The sequence below is a fragment of the Acanthochromis polyacanthus genome, chromosome 6 (assembly GCF_021347895.1).
Source record: "Acanthochromis polyacanthus isolate Apoly-LR-REF ecotype Palm Island chromosome 6, KAUST_Apoly_ChrSc, whole genome shotgun sequence".
Lineage (NCBI taxonomy): Eukaryota > Metazoa > Chordata > Actinopteri > Pomacentridae > Acanthochromis > Acanthochromis polyacanthus.
The window spans coordinates 35,342,391-35,365,335 of record NC_067118.1 but is presented as its reverse complement, the minus strand read 5'-3'; the positions used below and the strand labels follow the sequence as shown (position 1 = coordinate 35,365,335).

Sequence of the window (22,945 nt, the reverse complement as noted above, 5' to 3'; positions counted from 1 at the left end):
GAGTAGATGCAACACAAGCGAGGATCTAGTCAGGAGAACACAACCTGTAGAAGTGCCATCTGTTCATCTGTGTTAGTAAACAGTGAGAATTAAATCTGCCTGGATAGTTTTCTACTGTTTTTGAAAATACGGCAACAGAAACTGTCTATTTTGATGACAATCACAAGAACAAGGCTTTCAAAAGGAAGTTGTTTCGATACATTTCAGCTGTTTTTTCTCTGAAAGTTTCTGTTGTGCTGTGTGTTTGTTATTTTTGCACACTTTGGATTGGATTGTGTTTCTTGTCTAGAATCTGGCTTAGATTTTACTATGGCTTCAGCTGCTCTTGCTTTTTTCCAAATGAGTCAGATCCATAGAGGTTTTTCTCACATGAGTCATGTTGACTTGTCATAGCAGGAAAAGCATTAAGGATGACATCAATCATTGCAATGCAGTAATTAATGTGGCTCACTTGTGGCTAAAATACAAATTTTTCATATGCTGTATAGAATTTTGATGCTGAAATTGTGCCCAAATATAACCATAAATATGCATAATCAACCTCTGAGAACACGACTTTAAAGAGATATACAGACACTATATTCTTCATGCTACTAAATTGCATCTACAGATTTTCCCTACATTGTAATGTTTTAATTGACTAATTTCCTCCTGTGGCATATTGCCTGATAAAGCAGAGGCCATAAAATGCCGTCGGGTGTGGTCAGTGCATCTGAATTCTGGGATTTTATTAGTTAAAATATGATATTAATTCTCATTTTTAAGATCACACAAATGCTATTTTTTGCACTGAAGTGCAATAGTCTGCTTTCCGGTCTTTGTGTGTGTGTGAACATGCAGAGTTACAGTATGTGTGTGCCACAGATCTGTTTCACTTGTAACCTGTTTCCGCACCTGCTTGTAACCTATCTATGTGGCTGACAGTCCATGACCAGAATCCAGGTAGCGTGTGAACTCCCAGCTCCCGTCTCCTCCCAAGTGTCATTCACCCCTCCTTTCTCTCTTTTCATTTGCAGCTCTGTTTTCACTGAGCATTGTCCTTGGATGTCCCTCGTTTGCCACAGCAAATAATGTGGGTCATACATCCATCCAATTCAGGCCCCTGTTTAAGATTTTCCTGAGTTCATTCAGTTGACGTGGTGGAAACGCTTATTGTATTACTGATAACACAACACTTGTGATGTGACACAGAATAAGATTCAGCTCCATAGTTTCCTGCTTGTTTTAATCTACATTGCTAATTAGACAAATCAGAAGTTGTATGACAGTTTGATTGTATGTCAGCAAACACTCTGTAATTATCTGACAAATTTTTATCTACTGCATGAACCAAGACGCTCCATCATTTCTGGTATTTTAGGAATGTAGTCACATTTACTGTTTCTGTGCTTAGATTTAAGCATGTTTATGTGTCTCATAGTTACATGCATAGTTTCATAGGAACTGCTTTCTAAAGTGTATTGATTGGACCACAGCCCTTTGCATTATTTTAAATATTGGATTTTTTAAATCGGTTTTCATGATTTGCATGACATATTGGAAATATGCATGTCATTTATAGACATGTTTTAATGGTAAAGTAGCAGCAAAACTTTCACAAAAATTCATCCAAAGAAAAACATTTGATTATTACTTGTACCATATAAATATGGACAACATGAACATGTATAATATGTCTTTACAATAAGAAGCTATTCTCGTCATCTTGTTGAGCTTTAACAGCCCACTGGGAACCTATCATGAATATGCATTAAATATTTTTAAACTGTTCATTCAAAGAAAGGGATTAAGCTCTTTTTTTTTTTTTACACCATGATTGCGTTATACATGGAGGAAGCAAAGGCTTATTTTGGGATCCCGTTGGTGACTGTGACATATTTTTAGATGATAAAAAAATAGAGAGCAGATGTCTCAGAGTTCATAGATGCACAACAGTTATTGCATCCATCTATGCAGCTGGGAGTAGCCTTTGTCAGTCTGAGATGAAGTGTTGAGGTGAGTCCAGAGAGAAGGGTATCAAATGAAGCTCGCTAGCATTAACAGATAGCAGACTACTCCATGTCAACCAGAGACTGGCATCCTGTTGGTGTTTGAAAGACTTCCAGTGATACAGAACCGCACATGCTTTGTTGATGTGACCTTTATCTGTGTGTGTGTGTGTGTGTGTGTGTGTGTATGGCACTACAGTGAAAGCAGAGACAGGTTAATGAAAGTAATGACGAAATCTTATATAACACGGGGGATTTTCTTACCTGAAGGGGAACACCGATGGAATACAAGAATGCTAACTCCTTCTCTCTGTCTTCCACTGTCTGTTTCTCACAAACGGGCACACACACACACACACACACACACACACACACACACACACACACACACACACACACACACACACACACACACACTCTTTCCTATTAACACACAAGTGCAAAAAAAACATGACAACACATTATTTAAAATCCCAGAATGTATTGCATCTACGTCACAGTAAATCATATACTGAAATGTTATCATACATATAAATACAGTGCAATGGTCTTGTTGGTGTAATGATCTCGGGCCTGCTGTAGCCATGACGATACCGGTTAACTTGTTGTACAGTTGACCAATGACTTTACAGATGAAGGACTGGCTATATCAAAAACTGACATCAACTGTCATCATAACTGACATTATCGCCATAAAGCTGATGGTCAAACTGACAGAAAAACACATACAGAAATGTAGTGGCAAAAAAAAAAAACGAGTAAAACTTTTGGAATTGTCTGCATTTCTGCATATGTTTAATAGGGTAAGATTTTCCTTTAAATCACTGCCATGAATGAACACAATCTAGTAACACACCAATTATTGTATTATTCTTGTCCATATAGCACATTCAGTGAACCACTACTAGTGATGTCAACAAAAGCTCGCTGGAGTCAGAAATTAGTCAGTCGGGCCTGAATTTACTTTGCAGCTGCTGATGTGAGTCATGCATAAAATACAAGGGATCTCAGTCGACTTAAGATCAATAATTGCCCACAGTGAGAAAAGCTGTAATTACATGGAGACAATTTAATATGGTGGCAACTCTCCCTAGAAGTGGGCACACAATTAAGATGACCTTAAAGGCAAAACACAGAATGGTCAAGCTCAGTGAAGTAAAAAGAAGGAATCATTCGAGCTTTTTATGATCTTTGTTGAAGAGGCTACAATACATAATTGCATGGAGCTTTGTGTCCTTTCTGGCAACACAAAATGTTTTTTGCCTGTTACTCTCAATGCAGCACTGTTTTGCTGAAAACATGTATCCATGTATATGGCATAAACAGGATGTTCCCCACCAACATTAAAACATGATCCCAAAGGCGAAGCATGGTGGAGGCAGCATCATGATTTAGGGATGATTTTATACCATCATCAAGAGAAAAAAATAATCTCATCTGTCTGTTAAAGTTGCTTACTTTCTCCAACATCACTGGCTATGTCCAATTAGCATTTTTAGCAAAGACATAAAACATCATAATTGTTTCTGTGTTACTAGTTTAAACACATTGTGTTTGTGTTCACTTGTCACTGAAATAAAGAACAGATCACACTTTATGACCACTTATTGCAGAAAAACAGGTAATTCCAAAGATTTTGCATGTTTTTCTTGCCACTGTATGGTGTTAAGTTGGTGCTAAACCAGAAATGCAGACGCTACACAAGTCTAAATCTATTTTTGAGATAATACGAAATTCCCAGATCTGGATTGACATGTCACTTACATCCCAAACTTTCTTCTATAATAGGAAAACACTTTATAAAAGAAACACTCATAGAACATACCACCAGTATGTTACACTGATACAGCATAATTTACAATTATTTGTGAAAATAAGACGGATCATGTTATATGTTCCCCTAATGTCCCATGGCCCTATAGCAGTTTCTTACCTAAGCAGTTATTTTTGGCTTCCTGCTTTCTTTCTCTTTTAGTTTCTCATTGTTTTTCCAAAATTAATGGATGTATTTCTATGCATTGACAAAAATGAAGATGCCTGATCTTCATTTACAACTTAATATTTTAAAAAACAAATTAATATTTTAAAAACACTGACTCAATTTGTACCTCATAAATAGATAGGATATCTTACAATTTCGATATTTTAAATTGGGTTTCAGGTCAGAATAAATGTGATATTTGGTCATTATTTTAGGGGAAAAAATGTCAGAATGGGGACAGAATGGTTACAAACTTTTCACCCAAGCTGAAATCTAAATACTGCGCATACATATATGATAAACATAGGTATCATAGAACGACTATATATGGCAAATTTTATAGTATTTTAACATGACATAAATTAAGGCACTCCATTATAATACATGATGTGGAGTCAGTTAGACTGTGGAGAATTCTTACCTGCACTACTTGTTGGAGAGAGTAAATAAATAAATAAATACAGGAGAATCATGATACATTTTAAAATACATAAATACAGCAAGGCTACAATCTAGACACTATGCACAGGTTACTCAAGACCCTTGAGGAAAATTTTTTCTAACAACCTTGGTCTTATTTCTTTTGAACTGGCCATCATTCCTATCAGTTTCCCAACAATTTTTCATAGTTACTACACCATCTACTGGGAATCACAGCACATACACTCAAAGCAATTTTTTAAAAGTTGAAATAAGACATTACAGGAATGGTCCAATATCAGTGTCAGCTTTAGTGTTCTCTTTATACTGCACACACACACACACACACACACACACACACACACACACACACACACACATGGTGGGTTGCACAACTTTCCACAACCTTATAACTCATCTTAAAATCTGATGAATTCATAGTTTTCCAGCAGCAGAAAACTCATTACTAATAACGGAACCATGGAGTATCTATGCTAGTAGCTATTCTAATCATCTAAAATTAAAATAGTGAAACTAGTGAGCAAAATGTCATAAACAATAGGATTAATGGCCAAGGAAATGAAAGTAAGACCGAAGTTATAATAAAAAACAACTCCAGCATACAATAAGTAAGTAGAACTGTGTGCAATATCACTTCATTGTCAGATGATTCAGATTTGTATTACCTATGAATATTTGCATGGTGTCTAAGCAGGCATGTAGATTATTTTCTCTTACAGTCAGCATACTTCAGAAAGACTATATTGTAAATTTGGGCTCCAAAGTAGAAACTCAATGCAACCAAAATAGCACAACCTGTGAGGACTGACACCAAACTGAGTACACCTGTGGTTCCCAATTAGCATAATATTATGAGAATGGTTATAAAATAACCAGAATTTTCTCAACTTTCGACCTGTGGGTTGTGTCTATTTATATATCTGGGAAAGGCAATGTAAAGGAATTGCCAGAGGAATTGAAAAGTCTGATTGTGAGACGACACAAAGATGGAAAAGAATACACTAAGAAGGCTGACTAACTTAAAATAAGTGTAGAATGAGCCTTAGTACCACTAAGTGGCCATCCTCCTAAAAATTAGGTAGCATGGACACCGCACTACTTGCACAATTTAGTTCTGAAAACCAGATGGGCAAGTAAGTGCTTCAGACTTGTAGGAGTTATCAAAGGCCTTCAGAGCTTTTTCTGACAGCTCAGACAGTGTACAAAACTGTTCATAATACAAACCTGCATGGACAGTGCCTCAAAAAAACACCCCTTGATTGCTGTTCAGTGCCAAACTACGAGACTAAAATTTGCTGAAGGTCATCAAAAGAAACCTCATTAATACTGGGAGCTCATTCTATGGTTAGATGATATCAAGACACTTTTGTTCGGCTCAGATAGGGTCCAGCATGTTTGGCGTAAACCTGGCCAGGACTACCACAGTGACTGCATAGTCCTGACAGTGAAGCACAAGGAATATTGTTGCATGATAACAATCCCAAACGAACTGCCAAAATCAAAACCTTTGTGCCAACACCATGCAACAAAAACTCCACGAAGAGAAGGTTTGTGTCTGTCTTCAAAAATAAAAGTGGACATTTGAAATGTTGGAAAACAGAAAGCTCTTAATCTTAGTTATGAAAGGTAAAATTTTGTTGCATTGAGTTTCTACTGAGGGGCTTGCATTTTTGATATAGTGAAATCTAAACAACTAGTTTTAAATTCAACATATGAGCAACTATGTTACTGTTAAACTTAGGAGTAATGCAGTTAGTGTAAGGTGATACAACTTTGAACTATTTGACAGTTAGATGATATTGCAGATATTGTTGCATACTGTACATGTTGCTGAAGTATGACAATGACATATTTTGCTCTGTCTACATGCAAATAAAATGCCTGATATAAAGTAAACTTCAAATATGATGATATAAATTCCTGAACATGCTAAATTCTTCCACTTATTCTTCCACAGCTTTAGTGTCTTTTTAAAAATATACACAAAAGAGGTAAATGTGGTCCAACTGGTTATTCATTATAAAACATATTTTTCAAAAGGTACAGTGAATATCTTGATCCCATTAGATCACTTGCTGAGTGAAATCATAACAATAAAATATTGTCCATAGTATTTTTCTGCTGCATTCCTGCTTTGTGGCAAAGTTTATCCTTCTAGTCCTTTGTCCTAACAGTGCTCTTTTACAGTTATTTTCCATTGTCAGTCTGCCAGATGCCATTGGCTTTATTGAGTGATAGATTGCTACCCTGTTTGGTACTTGTCTCAGCTTGCATGGCTTGCTCAACAGCATCTGCCAGGGGCAACTTGTCCTCTGCTTCTGTTTCTCTGTGGTAGAAGTAGTTGAAATTGGAAACGATGACCGGGACAGGCAACGCAATGGTCAGCACACCTGCAATGGCACACAAAGTGCCCACCACCTTCCCCGCCATGGTAATGGGACACATGTCCCCATAGCCTACAGTGGTCATGGTAACCACAGCCCACCAAAAGCCATCGGGTATGCTGACAAACTGTGTGTTAGGCTCGTCTACCTCAGCAAAGTAGATAGCACTGGAGAAGAGGATGACTCCGATGAAGAGGAAAAAGATGAGCAAACCAAGCTCACGCATGCTGGCCTTCAGAGTCTGTCCCAGGATCTGCAGCCCCTTGGAGTGTCGCGAGAGTTTGAAAATACGAAACACCCTGACCAGGCGGATAATACGCAGAATGGCCAAAGACATGTTCTGTCCTGAGCTCTCCTCAGGGGTTGTGACCAGTTCTGTAACCACAGTAACAAAATAGGGGATGATGGATATAATGTCAATTATGTTCATGAGGTTGTTGAAAAACTCCTTTTTGCTAGGACAGACCACAAATCGTACACAAAGCTCAAAGAAGAACCAAGCGATGCAGGCAGTCTCAATGAAGAAGAAAGGATCAGAGAAAGTTGTGGGCTTTCCACTAGGTGGCATCACAGAAGTGTAGCCTCTAGTTTGATTCAATGGTTGTGCTGCAGTGGGCACAATTGAATCAGTGTCATCTCTGAATTCTGGCAGCGTTTCCATGCAGAAAATAATGATGGATATAACAATGACAAAGACAGATACCAGTGCTACACCTCGTGCTGCATTGGAGCTCTCTGGGTACTCAAACAGCAGCCAGAATTGCTTATACACATCATTGTTAGGGAGAGGAATCTCAACATCTTTTATGAATCCTTCCTCTTCTCTGAACTGCTCCATGGCCTCGCTTCCAAGCTCATAAAAAATAATTTCATCTGCAAACACATCAAGGGGAACATTTGCAGGTCGTCTGACCTTACCCCCTGACTGGTAGTAATACAAGATCCCATCAAAGCTTGGTCGGTTCCGATCAAAAAAGTATTCATTTCTCATTGGATCAAAGTAGTCCATCCTCTTGAAAGGGTCTCCCAGAAGTGTCTCAGGAAATTGGTCCAGTGTTTTGAGTTGTGTCTCAAAACGAAGACCTGCGATGTTGATGATGACTTTCTGGTCTCCATCATCCAGCCCCCGTTTGTCTACAAAGAGATCTTCACAGCACTCCTTAGCGAGCCGGTTGAAGATGGTCTCACTCTCTTTAGTGCCCTCACTGTTCAGCAGCAATTGCCAGTTAGAGATTATACTGGCACAGCTACCGTGCAGTTGTCTGCTTGGAGACAGCATCGTTGGGGACTGGGGTACTCGTAATGTCTCTGTGTGGGGAATAGGTGAAGATGATGTGGATTCCCACATACGGGAGGGCACAGGGCTGTACTGAGAGGGTGTGGAGGCTAGTTGAGGGGCTCGCAGAAGGTAGCTGCTGCCTGGGCTGTTGTGCTCTGGGGTTATGTCCACAGTGAGAGCTGTGGTCTCATCTGCATAGGTGTCCACCTCGTCCTCAAGGCTGCCATTAATGTCATCCAGACTCTCGAAGTCTACCAGTGCCACCTCCATGACTGTGGTTCAGCCAGTGCAAAGCCTCGGGACACCAGAATAAGACGGAGGGCTCAGCCAGCAGAATCAGCAGCAGTGTACTAGAACATGAAGTTTTCGGCAAACTCACAGCATGCACTGAAAGCCTCCACTACTGTTTTCCCCCTCCGATACCTGAAGAGTTAGAGCCAGAAAGATAAAGAGAGTCATTAATTTTCTGTTAATAGTTCAGAACTTCCTCTATTTATTAACAGTCATTGAGTCACAAGAATATTACATCAGAATGAACATATTCTGTCGTGGTTGCTTGTTTTTTAAATACCCATTACTTTGGACACAAGCAATGAGAGGGAAGACAGGGGAGGGAATATGCAAAACAGTTAAAAGATAAAATGAAGAGGAGATTATAACAGTACTGAAAGATGTGGGGTTTTTTCAAAGGAAAAACAAAGTAAAGTTAATGCAACTTCTTTCCACAGTCTGGTATTGTGGAGGCACTGCAATGAGTCATGTAACTGTGAAATAGGAAAACAGCAGACATAAAATACAACACAAATAGAGTGTTTTGATGCAAGTGCAGCAAGGATTTATTTGTTGCATGTTTAGATATCTCTAATCAGTAAAGCCACTTTGACATAAACAACAGACTCCTTCAACTCCTAAGCCATTGCACATGCACAGTACCACAGTAATTAATATACTTAGATACAACACATGCACTCATATTTGTATTTCTTCACACATAAACATAATCACAAACATAACACCCGCTCAAGGGAAGCGGAATCAAGGTGCACACCCTGTAATGACCCCAACACAGGTAGTAGGAGGCTAAAATAGTGCAGGGTAACTGGGACTGTGCATACATTAGTGCATAATTAACTGGCTGTGCAGTGATAGCATGGACCAAGCTTCTTTTAAATACCAAGGATCACATTTAAACTGCCCTGAGTCACATTATTGCTACTAGACGTGAGACTGAGCATCTTATCTGATCATTTTTCCCCATAGAATTAAAGTTACCTGACCTTGTGTGACTTTTTAACAGCACAGAGATCACATAAAATCGTAAGCTGATCTGTAAGAAGTGCATGTGTTCGAGCGTGTTGGTCTGAATGTGTATTGCTCTGTGTGTTCGTGTGCTCATACTGTACGTGTGTGTGTGTGTGTGTGTGTGACCGAGTGCTGACGCCTGCAGATGTTTAATTAAAGACTCTAGAGATGAGTCACCACCTAAAACTAGTGCCAGTGATATCAATCCTGCTGGGAGAGAGCGAGAGAGTGTGAGAGAGAGAGAGCGAACAAGAAGCATGACATGACAATTGCTGGGATGACGGATGTGGGTGGAAGGACTGGGTGGTATGAGGTCAGCACTGCAAAAGAAGGAAAGTGACAATACGACAGAAAGGGAGTTGATAGGTGGGTGGATGGATGGACAAGATGATGAGAGAGGACCCCTAATGAGGGAATAAGGAGAAGAAGTTGTCAAGAGGAGAAGAAACATGACGACGAAGGAATGAAAGAAAAAAGACTGTGACAGACTGTACAGGTGGAAGGTTCATTCCAAACTGAAAAAGGCACTTAATGGGAACAAGGTGAAAACAGAATAAACAAGACTAAACAAGCTTTCAAGTGGGATTACAAAACCTGCACAAAGGCTAAAAGTTAAAGAAATAAGGTCATGCCTAAGTAAGACAATGAATGAAATCAAAGTTTGGCTGCTCTCCTTTCCCCCCCTCACTTTCCCATGTTCCTAAAATAAAATAGAATTCACACACCAGAATCCACTGTCCAGACATTTGCACCTCGATCAATAGCTGGAAATCAGTGACACTGTTCTACCTAATCGACTCCTAATGCTTTTCCGATAATTCAATGTGCTATCAATTGTAATGTTGCTTATTGCAACAGAAAGAACTACCAACTCTTTAAAGGTTTGCCTCTGAAAGTAATGGAATGACATGACTTCTCTGACCCTCCACGAAGACAAATGCTTTCAAAAACAGATGGAGAAGGAAGTGCTGATGCAGGTATTTGCTTTTAATTACAGTCATGCCCAAGTTGTGTTACAAGCGACAGGCTTATATTGCCATTCTGCTTACTCTTAAAACAAAGTGAAATGTTGCTCAAGACATATTAAATGTGTCTCTGCCCTAATAATGCCATTTCAAAAGCTGCAATATCAAATTTGCTCCCTGGACTCTTTATGTTAAGGGAAAAAACAGCATAAACCTCCCAAACAGGCTATCAGACAGAATAATAAACAAGCCACACACACCTTACCTTACGCTGAACAAGGTTTTCAGACTATGTGTGTGTAATATGCTGCAACAAGGATAATTAGAAAAAGGCCCTCCACAACTTCTGCCACTGCTGCAGCTTTCTGCTACCTTCTCATTTGGGATTACAATGACCTATCTATCACGGACTACACTGGGTAACCTTATGCTGGAAACTAGAGCTGTGGCAAAGGCCACATGCGCAAACAAGCGTGCACACACACAAACACATGCAAACATGCACACGGGCCACTAAACAACAACGCAAAACAGTGGGGAGCAGTCTACTCCTACAGATGGTTAATTCTTTAGACGTGTGTGTGTGTGTGTGTGTGTGTGTGTGTGTGTGTGTGTGTGTGTGTGTGTGTGTGTGTGTGTGTGTGTGTGTGTTCTTGTACTTGCTACATTGTGAGGACCATTTTCTGCATTTAACTATCAAAGTGAGGACATTTTTACAAAGTGAGGACATTTTGGCCGGTCCTCACTTTGAAACAGCCATGTTTGAGGGTGAAGACTTGTTTTTAGAGAACAGGTATGAATTGAGGTTTGGTTAGGGTTAGGGTAAGGATTAAGTTTAGGCAATCAGTTGTGATAGTTAAGGTTAGGGTAAGACTCTAGGAAATGCATTACGCTTATGGATGTCCTCACTAAAATAGAAGTACAAACGTGTGTGTGTGTGTGTGTGTGTGTGTGTGTGTGTGTGACTGTCTAGCCAAGTGTGTCATAAGGTGTCTCTCTGTGACTTAAGTTGGGTACTCAATGTCTTCTAGACTGGAACGGTGTGATTAGATCCTCAGATTTCTCCATGCTTGACTTACTTACCCGACAAACGCAGACACGCACACATCCAGTTCGTATCCATATCTGACTTATTTACAGTATCACGATCAATAATTGATATTTAACAACTCCAATAACATGGTTAACACAGCGGGGTGGAAGGTCTGATGGGAGAGCGACATCGCCACAGATTTCTACCTTTCATTTTAAACTCTTTCTTTAACTGTAAGCCCTATCTGAGCTGCACACCTTAAGAATATCAATCTATAATAACTTTCAGACGACATTACTGTCTGACATGTTCCATCACTGAAGCAGAAAAAGTGGAACATTTACCCTCTTTAGGCGCCCCCAGACGTTTGTTAGCAACCAAAGAGATTAGAGATGATCTTATGTCAGATTCCACAAAGCGACACTCGGACACACTCGCCATTCCTCCCTGTCTGCACGCCGTAAAACATATTTGCACACATTGGTCTGTAAGGAAGCCACCACTCTATTTTTACAATTCCAAAAGTATGTGTGAACAGCTACCGTGGAGAGACTTGTCAACACTGTTTAATCAGCATTTGTTGTACTGTTTCCAATAGTATTTGTGTAATTGTGAGATAGAATAAGGCTTGCTTTACGATCTTGCATCTGACCCCAGCAAGAATATAAATTTGACTTTTTAATATCACCTAAATAGAATGCTACACCAAAAATTTAAAGAAATAAAAAATAACAGCCAAACTTTCAGAAACTTGCCATTATATTGCATTTAAATTCTGTTTCACTGCTGACTGTGTGTGTCTGTGCGTCAGAGATGGCAGCAATTACTTGTAAATTCTAAAACAAAAAAGTGGAAATAGCAATTATACAATAAAATATTAGTTTGGGGTTTTCTAGCAGCTAAAACTCCTGCACATTTTGCAACTGTTTGTCAATTGCAGGATACAAATGAACAAAAATATTCTTTTTGATTTGTTGCACACCCAGAAAATAAAGTGGAATGATGTTCATAAACCAAAGCACAAACCTTTCTGACTAATGAAATTGAAACTGATATAATATTACCATCTATATTCTGAAATTTAAGAAAGCTCTTTCCACTTATTTGCTAAAATCTGCTCTGTAATTACAGTGGCTTTCCACGTTAGAGGTGGAGGAAAGTTTGGACACTCTTTCTCATTCAAATGAATGACAAAGAGTGTCCAAACTTTTGACTGGTAGTGTATGTGCCAATGTTACAGAGCAGTGTGGACACAATGCAGTGTGACCTTCACTTGTGGCAGGACAGTGTAAAACAGAGGTGTCATATGGGGCCCATGCCAACCCATGGGGATGTAACTATTCTTGCCCTGCTATTAATACACAGGGAGTTATAGTGAGAAAAACCCATGAGATAACAACTCTTGCTACATGTGAAGCTCTAAGGCTCACAAACACAGCCTCGCACTGCACACAGCAGAGAGGGGAAAAAAACAATCTGGGACAATATAGGGATCTGCATCAGAAATATGGTAATGCATGCTGAACTGAGCTGTACATTTTAGTAATCTTTCCCCTCTGAGTTTATCATGTGTGTAAACACGGACAGATGTTCAGGCAGATCGAGCTTAAATGCAAGCCAATCCTTTGCTGGCTGGTTGGCAAGAAATACATGTATATATCCGATATTTCACTTAGAGAGCAAAATATTTAGTTGCATAACTTTCAGTGATTATTAACCTTTTCTGCTTTAATGCAATAGATGAGACGCTCTATTAGCCACCTTATACTGCTTTTACTGTCTTAACAGTGACTTTGGACCTTTTTAAACCATTAAAAGGTTAAAAGCAGAGGTCAACCTAAAGACAAAAGCTATTTATTACACTCTATATGTTTCTCTGACTCTTAGCTCTGACCTCAGCTAATCTGTTTCTATTGTTTTTGTTGCGTGTTTTTTTCCCTTGTATTCTTGTTCTCAATAGTAGTACTCAGGTGTGTATAAATTTCAGGTGATATTTAGCTTGCATCTGATGAGGAAATATTCCTTAGAGAAATAAAACTCTACACTGATGCAAGTTAAGGGGTCAAATTTTTTACTGTTGGTTCAAATGATGATGAAAAGAAAGTTACAGAAAGAACCAAGTGGGTTTTTTCATGATCAAATTAAAGAAAAAGTAATTTAAATAATTCAAAACAATGGGACAAAACCCCACTTTGGTCCATGGAAGTCATCAGGATTCAATTTACAGCTGAGCATGGCTATGCAGGCTCATGCAAGTGTGTAGGAATTATGGTAACCTTTTAATTCAGCATAGTGGATTACATTATAAGATATTCTAACTTTCAGATGTATAAGTGCTGCATAATTGACCTTGTATATCGGACTCCTTGTTGTGCTCCTGTAATGCCGTGTTGGTGGGTTTCTCAGGCTGTGTGAGGCCGTTGGTGGGTCGGTAGAGCTGGTATTTTTGGATCACTGTTTTGACCCTATTAAGCAGATTAATGCAGGCTGGGCAGCTCAGTGCTATAAGCCGAGGGATCTCTTCCGTCAGATCAACACAGATACTCGTGAGTCATAACAGATACGCACACAAACACAACAGACACAGATGTGCGCACAGAGTCACATATTTCAGTCTTTCAGCATTTCTAGATCCATCAGGCAGAATATACAGATGGAACGTGCAAAATTTTCATGTTTGTCATCTCACAGCTAGTATTTCCTCAGAATCTGGAAGCTAAAGTTTATTTATGGCACAGAGAACGTCGTGTTAGCAATGCACTCCAAAGTCACAGTCAGATCTGCAATGGAACATTTATATATATATATATATATATAAAGCTAAAAGTCAGTGCAGCAAATTCGGAGATATTGACCTTTTTTCTCCACGCCTTCCTCCTGCTTATCAAAATTCGACACCTACATTACCCACAATACAAACTGATCCCTGATGCTTAAGTTGGAGATCCAAGATTTTTTAATATAGCCTCAACCTGCTATCCTCAAGCAAAGATGAAATTCAGGCAACAAAGGTTTGCTAACCTCACTTTCTTTGCAATGGCACACCCACAAATGTTTTTTTTGTTTGTTTGTTTTCAAACTTGTGGTCTCCAGCTCCAATTGAAACCAATTTTTGCGAAACTCTTTCTGGAACCACACAAGACTTTACCAAAGGACTCTTCAACCTATAAACAGATTTATTTGTCAAATTGGTTGAGTTCCTTTCTACAGTTAAATAGACCACATTACAGGACGTTCATGGCTCAAAAATTAAGCAACAATGATTAGTTCATCAATGCAGTTTTTTGGCCTCCAGAACGCTAACTGCAGTCCATTTTCATGCAAAGTCCACCAACGTGTCCTGATTCCAACTTCTCAAATGTAAGGATTTGTCCCTTCTCTCATATCGCAAAGTAAACTGAATATATTTGAGTTTTGCACAGTTGGGCTGTGGGAAACTACAGTTTGCATTTTTTTAAATATATATTTTATGCCATTTAATAACCAAAACAATCAATTTATTGTGTGAATAACTGACATATAAATAAATATTGATTATTATCACATAACTCTGAAGGTCTACCTCACGTTTGATATTAAGTTTCCTTTCCTTAGTTTGTGCTGTGCTCTGTAAGTGTTACACTGCTTTGTGCAGTCACACAAAGTATTTGAGCGTAAAACTGATAATTCAGAAGTTGTTTATAAACATAATTCACACAAGACAAAGATATTTTTCAGTTACCCATTTTAAATCCTATTTTTTTACACAAAAGAAAACATTTTAAATCTCACACAAGCATCATAGTACATGTGAGAAGATAAATTCATGAAAACAATCACCGTCAAACACACATTCTGCTCACAGTGAGTGATTTCTATTAAGTACAAACAAGGCTTTTAAAAAAAAAACTCAGACAGTCACACAGATGGCAATTGAGAATGAATGTGTAATTACAAAACATCTATTTATCCAAATAACAGATTTTAAAAAATACCCTTAACCCTCTCTCTTGAGCTTTTAAATCACTTACCGAAATGTGAATTACAAATCTCTATTTGGTAATGCAGTTCTCATAACTCCAGCCAAATGCTGCCTCTCATTAATTGAGTTAAAAATAGATTCAAAGTGGACTCTCAGTGTTCGGCGTGTGACTATACTGTAAGTACTGTATCAGTGCGAGCATGTTTTGTGTGTGTGTGTTGTGAAAGCTTCAGTATACTTTGGCTTTATTGCTTGCTTTCTTTTTAGGATTTCTGATGACCAAACTGCAAATGCATCCTTAACTTGTGGGTCATTCCAAGAGAAGAGCGAGTAAAGGTGAGCACACACAATCAGAGGCATAAAAATATCAAGATTTATATGAAACCATTTAGTGTAGAAAAACCATGCCCAGCAAGGCAGGAAGCTGCAAATAAACCTATCATAAAGAAGCCAAAAGCATCAATTTCCTTTATGAATGATGACTGTTAGCGTACTGTTGTTTTTGCAACCTACCTCTGTTATTTATATTTACATATTTTATACCTTTTTTAGGACTTTTACCACATCACTATTATATATTATTCCACAGTTTCATTTTTATCTTTATTACTAAAGTAGAAATTTCATTATCACTTTCAATGTTGTAGTGTGACCCAGGTCAGTATATAAGAAGATGGACTAAAGAAGATTATTGCCAGAGAAACTGTAGCTTCAGCTCAGCCCTGCACACTGTGACCAGAGTGATTTAAACATCCGGAATTAAGAGAGTGATTGATTTACCTACTTACCAATCCATTATGTTGGATGACACACATGCATCACGTTAAATTAAAGACAGCTAATATGGCATGTTATGACCAACTGTTAGGAAACATCTAAATGTTATCTATACCCATGTAACCCATCCCTAGTTCATATGTGCGTCTGGAGCAGATTGGTCGTTTACGTGCAGCCTCCACGAGGCATTCATAAGATGTAAGCTGCTGATGCTGACATGGGTGTGTCTGCAGGCTCCAGGCTAAGTCCCAGTGCACAGCAGCTGGGACCAAAATCCTCCCCTGGCCATTTGACAAGACACACACACGCACACACACACACACACATTTACTCACAACAACAGCAAAGTACTGCCAAAATCACTTCCTAATAAATTAAACACTTCCTGTGGCGCATAACAGCACGTAGTAGGCAAAGCGTCTCTAGAAGCAATTATTACTGTCATTCCCTCAATAATTTAAGTGATTAAAAAGTCAAAGAGAGATCATGTGAGTCTGTGTTTTAAAGATCCAAAACTTGAAGCAAATTTTGGGTGTATTACCAGAATACTGCAGATTTCCTCTTCCTGCCTTTCAAACACTATGCAGAAGTTTGCATAAATGTCTACTACTGCTGACTGAACTATAGCGCTCTGCACAGAAACGCACATTGTTTCTTAATACATGTAAACATGGACAAACAGTAAATACTGCATGTCGGTGTCTGGGTGAAAAAACAAAAGGAATCAGCCAAGTCGACCCTTGTTGCTTTGACAGCACATCCTCAATTACTGGCACGGCGGTTGCCAAAAAGGCTGATGTGCCAGCTTGGGTCTGTTTGTTACACACCACCATACACTTGCAGAAATCCATCCAGAGACCAGCCAAAGCAGAGTCTGACATGGTGCAACACCATCTTCACGATAGTGTCAAATTTAGTCATGCGCGAAAGAAAACAACAACCATTAAGAAATCTTATTTGAAAGTCTTGCTTTTGTTTTTCTCCAAGACTATGACTTTTGTGCCATTCGACTACATTAATTGGAATTTGTCTGTATCCCCGACGTTAAAAACAATGGACAACTCTAAACCACATGAATTGTCCTGTAAAGTCCTCTGTGCGACACGTGTCACCCCTGCTTTACCTCACAAATTTCCTCTCCAGTGTTCAGTGTTTCTCACTGTCACGCTCTTGACATTCTTGTTCAAATCTTCATGACTATTTCCTACCGTGCAACAGCCATAGCTTATCTATTCCCTGCCCTAAAGCATCTAAAAAGTGAAATACTACCATTTTGTGTTACCTAAAAAGTAATAAAATCCACGCACCCTTAAAACCTCCCACAGCCATCTCCCACCCAGGTCACCCACCTCCTCCATCCGCTGGCATTCTTCCTCCACAGTGGGGATTAAGCCTGTCTCATTTACAGAAATATTGCGTTATTTTTTAGAAGCTTTTTTATGCCAGATCCAGACGGACGGGGGGGGAGAAAAAAAACTACGCCATCTGCTCTGACTCTCTATTACATACCACTAATCTCAGGTGGCGCACAGACAAGTAGCACATATGCACACACTGGAACACACACACACACACACACACACACACACACACACACACACACACACACACACACACACACACACACACACACAGAAATGCCAAAATGCACTGTGCATATTGAGTGAATCTCCACATCCGCTAATAAAATCACCATATGACGCATACTGTACCATTTTTTGACCTTTTAAGACTTCTCTATCAGCAAGAATAGCAGCTAAAATGGTCAATTATGGCTTTTGGCTGGTGGTAGTCACAATTTATTTATGCTGTCATAAAACTCATGACTCCAGGTGAAACTTAGAGGCAAAAAAATGTTTGTAAAAGAGCATGTGGGGAGATGTGTGATACCCTGCATGAGGAAGGGAATGCAAACAGGAAACAGAACAGTGCATAAAATGGAATTATTCAAGTGAGAGGTGTCTATATTTGGCACATTGTGGCAAGCATGGGAATAGTTACACAGTGGCCATGGGGTACTTGTGAATGAAGCTCCTCTGTTTCAAAGATAAATGTCACAGCTGGATGCAACAGATTTGTTTTTAGTCAAACAGCCATGGAGTTATGTGAGTTGCATGCAGATTTAAGACACTGTCTCTATTGTAAATACACGCATCCTTCCCCTGCTGCTCTTTCTGTGGTTTCTTCCTTGTCTTCTGTTCCTTATCCGAATCGATGGACTACAGATACCGAGCATCGTGTGCTGTGCAGATTTAGGTTTTTATGCAACTTGGCTCTAAATTAGAAAATCCGAAACGTCCACCCTGCTGTGATTTTCATGCCGTTCCAGCGACAGGAGACGCGCCGCTCATGCGTAAAAAAATGTGCAAGAACTAGTTGGAATTCCATTTTTTTTAAAAAGAAAAAAGACACCGTCATCGCCTCCAGTAACCTGTAGAACGTGTAGTAACAGTCTGTTGAGAGAGAAGGTGAAGTCGCCTACCTTCAGTGCCGTGACGATCCCGCAAACTTTGAAGCGCTGATGGTGAAGGAAGTTTGGTGCTCCGGGCCGTGCCGGAGGCATGGTTAGTGCGCACTGGATCGACTGACCATGGCCCGCTTCCTGTCACCCCCTGCTTGACCGCACCGACAGCAGGCACGGCCGAAGTGTCCCGGCCAATCACCCGGGGGCCAGATGTGAGAGTGACATAACAACAGCATGATTACGCTTAATTTGGCCAATTCCCTAACCTTTGTTTAAAAAAAAAAATCCCTGTTTTTCTTCGTCCTCCAACCAAAGCTGTCTCTTTATCTGGAGGGGAGGAGAGGCAGACAGAAAGATGGAGGGAGAGTGAGGGGTGGAGAGAGAGGGGGGATTAACAAGGTTGTGCCCTAACCTCATCCAGTCTGCTTTATGCGCTCTTGGCTGCACGATCATAACTTTCTAATTTTAATTTCTGATCATAGTGCCAAAGAAAGGAGCATTTCTATTTATTTCTGTCATAACAAATTGTGCCAAAATGATAGATTTCTGGGAATTAGCATTGTTCTCCTGTCATTGAATTCATATTGTGCTTTTTTTAAAATATGAAAAATAGTGAAGCAGAAACAGAGATGACCTCCTTTTGGTCAATATGTTCTTCACTGTTTGTTCTTTCTTGTAATACAGGCTGCATATTCTGTTAAGTTTAAGACAATTTAGACATCTTGAGAAGCCCTGAGAGTTTTAAATGTCTCCAGAGAATTGTCGGAGCTTCAGTAGAAATCAGCTGGACTTCTCTTGTGGGTTCTTGAGGATGTTTCACCTCTCATCCAAGAGGCTTTTTCAGTTCTAACTGTTGGGGAGTTCAACACCATACAAGCATCACTACTTGGTAAACATGGGCTGCCATCTGTCTGCGTAGATCACAAACTACCTCACCAGGAGACCACAGTGTATGCAATTATGTGATGGTGTGACAGATCTGATGTGTAGCACGTTGGCTGTCTCCTCTCTCACCTCGGTAACAGCAGCCAGCTTCACACATTCTCTGATGATGCCGCCGTTGTTGGTTGTATCGCACAGAATGATGGAGAACTGACTCCAAAGTTAACAAGACCGAGTGGCGACAGTCTTGCGTACGACAGCCCATACGCACCTGAAATGATTATATAGTGTATACAATCACTTTCAGACAGTATGTGCAATAAGCTTAGAATTTGCGTAGTAATGTAGAAGATATATTTATCTGTCTGTATCTTTATAATGGACATGGCTTATGGTGACATTTCAGTGACAGAAAGATAATGACACATAAGTAGATGTAGGAGTTGGTTGATCATTTTCAAGGTATAACAAACTGAAGATAAAATGACTGCACAAGAATGTTGTGAATGAGTGTAAAGAGTTGTGTTTGTGAAGCAGAAATACAAAGTAGTAGATCAAACTTCCTGGTGGAGACCTATAAAGAAGAGAGGCTAGAAAGAGGTTAGTGTTCAAGAGCTGAGGCTAAAATTAAACAGGGATTCTTCATGTCTTTCCCTTCTCTTCCCATTTGCTTGTGAATTAGAAAGCAAACCAATCACTCAAGCAACAGGCTTAGAAGGAGGGTCAGTTCAGGGTCAACTGACTTGTACTCGAAGTATCAAAACACAGCCTCTATTGTCATTATGAGACTCTGCATTCTGCACTTTTTGTAGCAAACATCTGGCCAAGTCCAGATTATTTTAAGATGGACTTGTAAGATATAAATCTTTCCTTCATTGCTATGTTGCCCTGCATTTCTTCTGCTTCCCCTTTGTTTTTGACAGCTCTGTGTGCACCACTTGTTGCCTGTTGCATATTCATCCAAGTACCCAGAGTGCATTTTATATGAGTAGTGCAGGTCAAAATGATACTCCCTGTGGTTGAATTAGATTAGTTTACTGCAGTGCCTCCTGTAATGTTATTCTCACTGTTTAGATGGATGGGTCTGGCACAGACGCTTCCACAGGCTGACCCTTGGACCTGCTCACAGTCTCCAGTGGAGGACAAGAAGCCATCATCTGGCTCCTGGCTGTCTGGGTAGAGAGTCACATGCACAGTATGGATTGGTTTCCCTCTGCTGGCTGCTAGTAGGACTGCTTCTCAGCGCACACACTCATGTAAGTGTAAAGTGGCCAGATTTATCTCTAAATGCAACCAGTTTAAAGTCAGTTTTGGACTGTCGGTTTGTCGGATGCACCATTTCCAATAAAAAAAAAAAGTTTGATTGTGATGTATACCCTTTAATTTCCCAGAGGAATATCCCTTTATACTCATCTAAAAGATAAATCCTATCCATCTCCCTGTGGGGACACTACGTCATAGGTCTCTGCATTTTAGATGGACATAGATTTTCAGACTGCAGCGCACAGCCACAGACCGGTTACATAACATATTTAGCAAGAAATCAAATCTAAAAGGAGGAGAGCATGTTCCATACTTATCTTTCTGTTGTTTCTACCACTCAATAAGCTTAAATATTTTTTAATCTATTTTTAATATTATATATAGTGGATTTTCAACTGCTGAAGGAACTCTTGGTATATTTAGGCTCATTCTGTGATTTAAATGTCGTCCTTTTTTAAAGATAAGACATACTCTACAACATGTGACACACTGTTTTCTCACTGACATCCAAGTCTGCTTGTTTCTGACTGTTTATGTGTCTTTCAATCATCTTAGTTCATATTTATGAGCAGAGCCATCCTCTTCCAGAAAGCCAGGGGTACTTGTCTCAACAGGCCTAGTCTCCTACTCTTCTCTCTCTCACTCACACTTCTTTGTTTTTGTCAGATTTAAAAGCTGTTACTACAAAAAAAATTCTGCCTTCCCATTGGAGCTACAAAAATAGGTCAAAGAAAGTAGGGGTATTTAACTACTGAGACAGTGCTGGAGAGAAAAAGGTATGAAGGCGAAGAGACGGGAGATCTTTGGTGCTTTATGTCAGCTAGGTTCGCTAATACTGTTATTTCTTATCGGGGGAATCCTGACCCCAGTACTTAGTGATATCTCTGTTAATTTCCATCCTTGAATGATGGGGTTTCTATCCTTGTCTTCCCCACTTAGAGCTGATTAGAGACTAACAATGAAGCAGGTGAAAAGTCTGGCTTAGTCTCTCACCATATCAGATTTTTTTTTTTGTCTTGTGTAAGAAGCTATAATTCTGAATGTGAATAAAATAAAGAGGTATATTTTAATGGGCTGGAACAAATCAGACCAGCCAGATGGAGGGAGCAAATGAACAATTGAGTTGAAGGTACAAATGCTAATGAAAAATAACCAGTGATTGCTAATGCTTTCCAATCAGCATCCTGTTACGTAATCCACCTCTGAGGCACACTTGATCAATACACTGAGAGGTATGAAGAACAAAGAGATCGGAACAGAATGAAAGTGTGTGTCCGTGTGTCCGTGTGTGTGTCCAGCAGAAGTGTGATCTCACATTTGCAAATCTGTTTCCACATTGTGCTTGTGCGAAAACACAGGTCCGGACAGAAAATAAGTCGCACAGTATAGCAAACTTGTGGTTGAACTTGTAAAAGCACACCTGCAGGAAGACGTACCAAACCAAAAGGGACCACAGATGAGGGAGTAACAGGAGACCAGGGAGGGATTGTAGAGCATGTGAGCTTATGAATTATTTAAGCGGGTGGGATATTTTAAGCCCCTCACTTCATGTCTGTGAGCAATGAGTGGGTGGAGGTAGTGAGAGGAGGAGAGGAGGTGGATATCATTTGCCTTTTTTGCTCACTGTGACAACTGTTACTGTACTTTGCAACACTTACAGACACACAAACCCTGCTTATCCACATGGCCACGTAGAAAGAACTATAAAAAGAATCCTTAATGCCAATCAACACATTTTAACGTCAGAGGAGAATATTTCTCTGTCCTCTTGTGAATGAGTTTATTGCAGCTTTTGGGAGTTCGGATTTTTTTAGGGAGTGGTTTTTGACGGTCTTAATTTCTGTTGCATAACTGCTGGCTTTAAATCACAGAAAAGCAAGAAAAGCAGAACTGAAACTACACTGAAAGCAAAGCAAGAAATGTGTGGCAAGTTATTTTTAGAGGCCGACGTTCCTCACAGAAACATAAAAGTTGAGGAATATATACTTTTTTTTATCAGCATTTAGTGTAGTTTCCCACAAACATTTCAACATGAAACCATCTTCTGGATTTAATTTGTAAAGTAATATAAATTAGAAAGAGTTTTTTGGCTGATTTTATTGATTTTCTTTGTTGACAACTTCATAAACACAGTATCTAATTTGCACAATTCTCCAGTGTTGCACAGATAAGCAGCATATTTGATCCCAGTTAAGTGTGTGTAGATGTTGCCATGTCTCCTTATG

General features: G+C 39.5%; 1 protein-coding gene across 1 annotated transcript; it reads right to left on the bottom strand.

Annotated features, from left to right (window-relative positions):
* Positions 1-2,455: 2,455 nt before the first annotated feature.
* kcna10a (potassium voltage-gated channel, shaker-related subfamily, member 10a) lies at positions 2,456-18,979 on the bottom strand. Its single transcript, XM_051949046.1, has 2 exons — positions 18,594-18,979; positions 2,456-8,496 (listed from the first exon to the last, which is right to left on the bottom strand). The coding sequence occupies exon 2, from the start codon at positions 8,341-8,343 to the stop codon at positions 6,598-6,600; it is 1,746 nt and encodes a 581-aa protein (XP_051805006.1). The 5' UTR covers positions 8,344-8,496; positions 18,594-18,979; the 3' UTR covers positions 2,456-6,597.
* Positions 18,980-22,945: the final 3,966 nt, after the last annotated feature.

What these genes read in the sequence shown, in the direction of transcription:
- kcna10a (XM_051949046.1), bottom strand. Translation starts at nt 8,343, where the DNA reads ATGGAGGTGGCACTGGTAGACTTCGAGAGTCTGGATGACATTAATGGC.